The sequence below is a fragment of the Platalea leucorodia genome, assembly GCF_965183815.1.
Source record: "Platalea leucorodia genome assembly, chromosome: 2".
NCBI classification, from domain to species: Eukaryota; Metazoa; Chordata; class Aves; order Pelecaniformes; family Threskiornithidae; genus Platalea; species Platalea leucorodia.
The window spans coordinates 22,277,978-22,286,871 of NC_138824.1; the positions used below are offsets into that span (position 1 = coordinate 22,277,978).

The following is an 8,894-nucleotide window of genomic DNA, read 5'->3' on the forward strand; positions in this document are numbered from 1 at the left end:
CCTGCAGCACTGCGTCCAGCTCTGGGGTCCTCAGCACAGGAAGGACATGGACCTGTTGGAGTGGGTCCAGAGAAGGGCCACAAAAATGATCAGAGGGATGGAGCACCTCTCCTGTGAAGAAAGGCTGAAAGAGCTGGGGTTGTTCAGCCTGGAGAAGAGAAGGCTGCGGGGAGACCTTATTGCAGCCTTTCAGTACTTAAAGGGGGCTTATAAGAAAGATGGGGACAGACTTTTTAGCAGGGCCTGCTGTGACAGGACAAGGGGTAATGGTTTTAAACTAAAAGAGGGTAGATTTAGACTAGATATAAGGAAGAAATTTTTTACAATGAGGGTGGTGAAACACTGAATAGGTTGCCCAGAGAGGTGGTAGATGCCCCATCCTTGGAAACATTCAAGGCCAGGCTGGATGGGGCTCTGAGCAACCTGACCTAGTTGAAGATGTCCCTGCCAATTGCAGGGGGATGGGTGAGATGACCTTTAAAGGTCCCTTCCAACTCAAACAATTCTACGATGAAAGCTGCTGGTACATCATGGAAACTCTTTGACTGTTTTTGTTAGAACATTTGTGACTGGAACTAGCTGAGTGTCCTGGGCTTTGCAAGTAAAAATAGGTGTTCTTTGATGGGAAATGAAGTTACTATTTTAACAAGAGAGAAGAATGTGGTTATGCCATTTATGGTTAGGGTTTTTAGTTTCAGATGCATTTGTATCGGCTCGTCTTTCAGGAATAATACAGTGAAGTTTCTGTAAACAGTTTTGGTAATGCAGAGCTTTTTATCTTTTATTTTTGAAGCTTCAGAAATTGCTCACTATGGATCCAATAAAGAGAATTACCTCAGAACAGGCTATGCAGGATCCCTATTTCTTAGAAGATCCTCTTCCCACGTCCGAGTAAGTGGTCAGTTTATTAACCTATCAGTACATCCAGAGATGCTTTAGAAATGTGTGCTTTCTCTCTGCTGTAAATATGTTTGTGGATATTGAGCTAAATACTTACTGTCTAACAACCAAAGAAAGCTATAACCACTAAAATGCCATTTGTGGTTTTTAAAATTAAGTAGCATTCTTATTAATCTCTTGCTTTATGGAACTTTGATCCTATTAGTCACAGCACTAATCTTGTTATTCACTGACAGGTTGATTATGCATGCTGCAGATCTTTGTAGACAACTGCTAAGTGCCCGCAGGTCCACTTCTCTGCTCTAGAATGCCAGATGACACTCTCTAATTAGTTTACATTTTTCTGTCTTAGCCTTTGTTGTAAATTCAGTGGGTGGGGGAGGTCAATTCTGTGTCTCTGTGCTGTCATCCTTAAAAACTTAAATCCATTTTCTGTAGACACTCCTCTTTTTTGTTTGCGCAGGGAGATTTACAAAAGGAAGAAAATTTAGGGACAATTAATAATTTCATTAAAAATTAAGCCCCCCTTCCCAAAAGACTATCCAGAGAGCACAATCATACACCTTTTTAGGAAAGCTATTAGTACATCCTGTGTATGATTCTCTACCATTTTCTAGGGAAGAATTTATAAAATATGTTATGTATATTTATAAGCAATTAATTAAAAACTACTTCACTAAAACCTACTTGATTATTTATAACAGCTCCTGACCTGTCTCTGTGATTTAATGTTGCCATGTGATTGATTTGCTTTTGCAGAAACTGCTTTTAGGATGGTGTTTGGCTTTTTTTCTCAACTTTAGGTTGGCATTTTAATGTGAATATACAATGAGTAATACTAACAGGTGTACAGAGACTCTATTATAAATACATTCTACTGATTAAGGGCAGGTAAATATTAGCTTGCGCTAGCAGTAGCAAATTCATGTGGATCACGAGGTGTGAAATGACAGATGAAATTTCTAGTTATTTTTAAACTTTGTTCCAGGTGGTTTTGTTAATAGTCAGTGGAGTTTCCAGGTGTATTTTTAGTTAGTCCTGAGATTGTGAATTGCACAATAGCTGGATTAAGATAGCTCTTTGTGCCCTTGCAGATATCTAACAGGTGGTGTGCCTTTCCAGCCACCAGTTGGGTCACCAGTTACCAGAAACTGTGAAAACTATTAGGAGTTTAAATGAGTGTGTAAGAGGCAACTGAAGATTAAAAATAAATGTGAATAAGTTTACTAAGTTTAGAATATGATGAAAGTAAGACAGGGGAAACTTCTCCATTAGTTACAGGTATTAGGCTGTGGCTCAGGCAAGTTGAAACTAGCATGAGTGAAGTATGAATCTTACAGGTCTAACCCTTCTGTTCTAATACAGTGATAAATAGACTTTTTTGGGGGGCAGTGTTTTTGCAGGTTGTCAAATCCCTTACCCAAAACGAGAATTTTTAACAGAAGAAGAACCAGATGATAAAGGAGACAAAGTAAGTACTGGAAGAACAGTATCATCATGCTTCACTGGCTTTCACACTATTTCCTGTTTTCATGTTATTTCACGTACTGCTTTTGAGTTGAAATTTTTCTTTGTGTTTAAACAATTGAGAAGAACCAGCAGCAGCAGCAGGGCAATAACCATACTAATGGAACTGGTCATCCAGGGAACCAAGACAACAGTCACACACAGGGACCCCCACTGAAAAAAGTGAGAGTTGTTCCTCCTACCACTACCTCAGGTGGACTTATTATGACCTCAGACTATCAGGTATTTGGTTTATTCATATATTATGTATTTGGTTCTCATGTTTACAGCAGTGTTTCTTTAAGCTAAAAAAGTAATTTTGTAAATGTCACTGAATTAACTGGTATTTTTCGGCATCTTTCAGATGTTTTTTCAGATGCATTTAGTTGATGGTTTGCCTGTAAATTGATATGTTGATGCTCTTTAGGTTAGCAGTAAGGAGATTAGGGACAGAGGTTATTACAGTTACTAATTTATTGCCTTCGTATTAGGGAATGCTTATTGTGGACCAGGAGCCTGTTGTGCTGTGCTCTGTATCACCTAAAAACACCATTCTTTATTTGAACAAGCCTGTAATGGTGGGAGGCAAAGGATATTACAGTAAACAAGCTGTGAAATAAGAATCTGAACAAGAGTTTCAGTTGGGCAAATGGATGGGAAAGCAGTATTTTGGATGACAAAGACTTGACATGATGCTGTCATAATCTCTGTTTTGAAGACCAAGGGAGATTCCAGGTTGAGTAAGCTCAGTACTACAGATCTGAAGACAGGTGAGGTGGTGGCAATCAATGAGTGAGAAAGATGAGGAGGAGTGTAGGAAAAAAGCTTGAGGAAAACTTGAAAACTGTGTTCTAGCCTTCCTGCATTTGAGCTTGTGGTCAGTCATCATAGGAAATCAGAAGAGTTTGGAGCAGAAGAATATCTGAGAGTCATCCCAGGGAATGACACCTGAATTTGTGGGTTTGGATGAGGTTACTCCTGGAGACTGGGGAGAAGAGAGTTAAGGACAGAACCTTTAGTTAATGCAAGATAGGAAATTACAAAAGAAGAGCAAGGAAGACTTCAAATGATATGCATAGGAGTAGTTAGAGAGGTGGCAGATTTTGGAAGCCTAGGGAATGGAAGATTTCAAGATGAGGCATGCTGGTGGAAATGTTAGCCTGCAGGAACTCTTACATACTGGTTTACATGGAATGCATAGTGCAGAAAGCCAATTGGAAGAGAGTCTTGAATTAAATCAAAAGATGGGGAAGTCAGAAATTACTGGCAGTGTTTTCAGCTAATGTAAAGATTAATATCTAAATCTGAGACCCTAATATTGGAAACCCACTTAGCTGTGCATATATTGTGTAACAAAACTTAAGGAGAGATAAAGAATGGTGTCAGTAAAACTGCTGCTGTCAACTTGCCTTTCACAGTTTGATACCGTTTTTCCATAAACACCAATGGGCTTTGAAATCTTGCATTTCAGAGTTTGTTCCTGAGAGTACCAGATATCCTCACAGGCTGCCTGGGGGCATTACCCTCGTCCTTACATAAATCTCTATACTTCCAGCATTGGCCAAAACTTGAAAGTACTAAAAACTGTAAAATAAGGTAATTTTCAGGAGCTTTACTGTGAGACCCTTCGTATAATCCCCAAGTGCCTTTGCTCAGCTTATCCCAGGACATCAATAGCATATCACTTTTCAAGTCATTCTGCTTGAATGATGTAAATTTTCAGAGCTGTTTGAAACAGTGGTCAGCCTTAACTAGTGTTGCAGTGTGGGGTGCCTCTAAGTACAAACATCGTCTTTCTTTTGGTTGGATCATGCATCACAGAGATGCTCTGCATGCACAGATGAAGCTCTTACAGGAACGTCATCCCTTTCAATTTGGCAAGCTGCAGTCGATTGCTGTTTTGGCCTTTTAGCTGTCTCTTTCTACCACTTCTGTGTGTGTGTTTTTAAGGAGGCAAATGCAGCTGTAACTCTCTTAATCTTCCCCTCATGTTGAATGACATATCTAAGGAGATCGATGCAGAGGTTGCATGTACTGTGCCAGGGAGCCCCATTTACATGCCCTATTTACATGCCCTTCACCTCATTGTGCTGCTGCAGCTTGGCATTTTGAACGAACTTCAGCTTCCACTTCTGTGACCAAGAGCTGAAGTTTGCTAGTTGAGAAGTCAGAAGACTCAAATTGCCTCGGCAGGAGTTGATGTTGGTTTATTTTCAGCTCATGCTCATCAAAACTTTTGTAATCTCAGGTATCCATCCCAGGATTATAGCTGGGGGCAGCCCTTGTCAACAAACATAATTTCAGAATACTTTTGCTGTGAGATAGTGATAACTGCTACTTTGCTGCCTCAGGAGCTCTTATTGGTAACTTGACTGCTTCTGACTAATCTTTTTGCTGTCTCTGTAGGAGGCAAAACACCTGATTTCTTAGGAAAAAATACATCTCCCCCTGAGTCTTGCAAGAAGGCAGTGGGTAGATTTGTTCTGATTAAGGTATCGGGAAAATATGGTAATCCAAGGGAGGAGACCTGACCTTGCTGGCACTAGAACAAAAGCGGTTAAAAGCTGCCTATTGGTGGTTTCAGGTGTCCCTGAAAAAAATTACTCACATTTTTTGCTTCTGATCCTGCAATTTGAGGAGACAGCAAACAAATATTACAATACAGCCCTCTGTTTTAATCAAACACCTGTTCCTTTGTTCTTCATTTAATTTGCTCAAATTCCCTATATAAAGCTTGTGAAGAAGGATTGCCATCTCCTGGGCAAGGCACACTAAGACAGTTTCTCCATCCACTCAGAAGTCAAATTACTCTCCGCAGAGCAAGTTGACCTTATATCCTTTTCTGCCATGCGTAAAAATAGTAGACACATGGCACACAGACTTCCTTGCCTTCTCGTTTAAATCTGCAATGTGACACTTCCAAAGGCAATGTGACTAAACAGGCTGGAGCAATTCCGCTACTCTGAGCTTTTGCTTGTGATAACCCCCTGGGTGCTTAATGGTATTTAGAAAGGATTGGATATTTACGTTTGTTCTTAAACAAAAGCCATTTGTTGCACTGGGTGTCCTGAAAGAATCTGATGATTTTTAATTGCCTCCATCTTAAAATAAGATCTGTTTTAGAAGTCAGGATGCAAAAAGTGTTTACAACTGACATGAATGGTCAGTTTTTAAATGGTTAAACTTGTGATAGTTTCCTACATACAGGAGCCGTGCTTGGGCAAACAGAATATTCAGGCATTTTTGCTCTCTGAAGTACATCCTATATTTGTTACATGGAGAAGGGGGACCCAGAGCTGTGACACTTCTGTTGGCGAATGACTTAGTCCATCTCTCGAGAGTGAAGGCAAATGTCACAAAAGTTCAGTCGCTGTGTTAACAGTGCAGTTCAGCGGTGCTGCTTTGTTCCGCCTGGCATTAAGTGCTGGCCCAGCCATTTCTTCCCCTTTACACTGTACGTCCCTAGAGAATTAGCTCGGTCCTGTGAGCATATGTTAACAAGTAGAGTTTGCCTTTTCATTTCTGCCATCATCTCAGCATCCTCATTATAGCTTCTGTTCTAAATGCTGAACAGCAGGAAAAATTTGAGTTGTTATTTATTATTTTATATTGCGACTTTAAGCAACTTTAAAATAGCTTTACAGATTTTATATATTTTACTTTTTCAGGACGTTGCTTCACCATAGCTTTGCATATTCAGGTCTCAGTAGCAATACCCTAGTCTTGGAATATTCACCTTAGAGAAGTTTCCAGACCTTTACTAGAAGCCGCTTTTTCTAAAAATCCTAATACATCTTGTGCTATCAAGAGTTCAGAAGTTACACAGCGGTTTCTAAATGCTGCAAAATTTCTGTGTGTGTGTAAACCTTAACATAAATGTAAAACAGCACAGTAATGTGCTGAAATTGTGTTAATTTAATGAAATATTAAATGCTGCTAAGTGGTCATGTGCTTAGATTGAAAATCTCACATGCAGTCCTTTTTTCCTTTATAATGTGTGATGTGGAAATCACTAACTTTTAGGTTAAAATTGAAGTAGGCAGTTGCTGATTTGCTTAGAGCTTCTTGCAATGATGAATGCTCCACTCAATAAATAATTGTAGACATGCTGGTTGAAAGGGGCCTCTGGAGACCATCTAGCCCAATCTCCCACGTGAAGCAGGACTGTTGCTAATGCTGAATCAGGTCAGCCATGGCTTTGTTTAGCTGAGTCTTAAAAAAACTCCATAGATGGAGACTTCACAGCCTCTCTGGGCAAGTTCTTCTAGTGCTATACTGGTCTCTTAGTGATTTCCTCCCCGCCCCACCAATGTCCAGCCTGAACCTCCCAAGCCCCAATCTCTGGCCATTTCCCCCTGAAATATCTGCTTCCACTGAGAAGCGTGTGGCTGTTGTCTTTAACTCTCCTTCAAGTGTTTGTAAGGCTGCTGCTAGATGACACCGTAGCCTAAATAATCACGGTGCTCTCAGCCTTTACTCCTAGGTCGCACAAAAGGGTGGCAAGCATATCCTTTGTATAGGAAAATCTCCAGAATAATGCAGAGTGGCTCAGCAGCAGTGAGGCGCACTGTTTGGACCTTCGCCCCAACATACCTTCTCGGTAGGGGAAGGGAGCAAGTGGAGAAGACCGCTGCTGGGAGTGGTGGTAGCCTTGTGTAACGTGCAGGTGTCCCGTAGCCATCTGGAGGGTTGGCTGGAGGTTTGATGACGATGGGTGTAGATTCACAGGAGGTAATTAGGATGGATAACGGAAGGGTGGTAACTGTCACTTTCTAATCTGGTATTCCTGATGTTCATACCTGCACCTGCTGTAATCAGAGTAAGTGAAAAGAAGCCTGTCAGTGCAGCTGCTTTGAGACTGTGTTTGTTCAGTACCTCTTGAAGAAATAAATGGTTAGGAGAAACTGTCTTGCAACGTGCCTGTTCTGAAGGATTGCGTTTGCTCTGCTTTTACCCCTCTGCAGCGTTCCAACCCCCATGCTGCCTACCCCAACCCCGGACCAAGCACATCACAGCCACAGAGCAGCATGGGATATTCAACTACCTCCCAGCAGCCGCCACAGTACTCGCATCAGACACATCGGTACTGAGCTGCATCCCAATAACGTCAATGCACTGTTGCTAATGCTGCAGGACCGGCCGCACAGCTGCCTGCCTGGAACCCGGCTTGGGCCACGAGAATGTACTGTACAACCACACCTCCAACCCATCTGATCGCCACGATCCACCCCCTTCCACAGAGCGGAGTAGTGGCTCCCAAATTGTACCTGTTTTTGGGGTTAGACTTGAAAAGAAAGTGCTAGCACAGTTTGTGTTGTGGATATGCTACTTCCATAGTTTACTTGACATGGTTCAGACTGACCGATGCATTTTTTTTCAGTGACAGTCTGTAGCAGTTGAAGCTGTGAAATGTGCTAGGGGCAAGCATTTTTGTTGTCGTATGTGGTGAATTCTCTTGATGTAACAACTTTATCTGACCAATAGTACACAACATCTTTGAACTGGTACTTGAAGCATACAGTATATGTTACCATGGCAAAAAAGCAAACTAACCGTGACTCTGAGACGATTTTGATAGACGTTTATTTTTAGTGACTTTTGTGGGTTGGTTCATTTTCCACCTAGATCAATGTTTTATGAACGACACGATTGCTATGATGAGATTTTTTTAAGAACGTGAAAACGTTTGCATTTTTTCCAGCAATTACAAATGTCCCAAAGATTAATTTCCAACATAAGTTTTTGTTTTTGTTTTTAAATCTATGACTTGACTGGTATTAAAGCTGCTATTTGATAGTAAAATAAGTATGTTGTCATTGATATAAACATGTTTGGTTCAGCAAACAAAATGATTGTCATAGACAGTGTTTTATTTTTTTTCCTGTTGGTGTTAATGATTTGTGAGCATGCTTTGGGATTAAAAAAGCATGAATGATATTTCCTAAAAAGGTGCGGCATCCATTCAGATATTTCGTCATGATTTTTGAGAACCAGCTTGGTGTAGTGGATTTTAAATTTTGTTCAGTTTATTTTTTTTAAATGTTCGCACGTTGTTTAGGGGTGCCATTCCTACAGCAGAGGATCAAGGTGTTAGGAGAGCCTTAGACTTTATGAGGAAAAACTTACATACAATGTACTGTATCAAACTATTTTACATGAATGACACAAGTATTCTGAATTAAAAAAAAAATCAAACATTGTTAAAACAAGGTGTTATGTAATAAATTTATTTTTCATAAATCTGCATATGACCTTTGCCTGTATTCCTTTCTATCAGCAACAACACCCTGCTCCCCCACCATACATCTGTATCGGGTTGTGTCTGAGAAACAGTATCTGACAGGAATTTTTCTTGCAAATGGGCAGGCTTCCATTAACTGCTGAGAAGGATTTTTTTTTTTAAATAGCAGAAAAAAAATACAGTGCCTTCATAAAATGTCATTGCCCCTGTTGCGTACATGTAGCTAATCAGCTGGAGATACACTGAG

General features: G+C 40.5%; 1 protein-coding gene across 7 annotated transcripts in view; it reads left to right on the forward strand.

Moving 5' to 3' along the window:
* The window catches only part of CDK8 (cyclin dependent kinase 8), an 87,984-nt gene extending 79,422 nt beyond the window's left edge, over positions 1-8,562 (forward strand). For 4 of the 7 annotated variants that reach the window (XM_082304862.1, XM_082304864.1, XM_082304865.1 and 1 more), the window contains 4 exons: positions 794-891; positions 2,293-2,371; positions 2,491-2,649; positions 7,371-8,562. In XM_082304862.1, coding sequence (XP_082160988.1) covers positions 794-891; positions 2,293-2,371; positions 2,491-2,649; positions 7,371-7,496 — 462 coding nt within the window. In that variant the 3' untranslated portion in view covers positions 7,497-8,562. The remainder of the gene's footprint in view (positions 1-793; positions 892-2,292; positions 2,372-2,490; positions 2,650-7,370) is intronic. The other 3 variants (XR_014227489.1, XM_082304863.1, XR_014227490.1) reach the window with 3 other exon arrangements.
* The last annotated feature ends 332 nt before the right edge of the window (positions 8,563-8,894 follow it).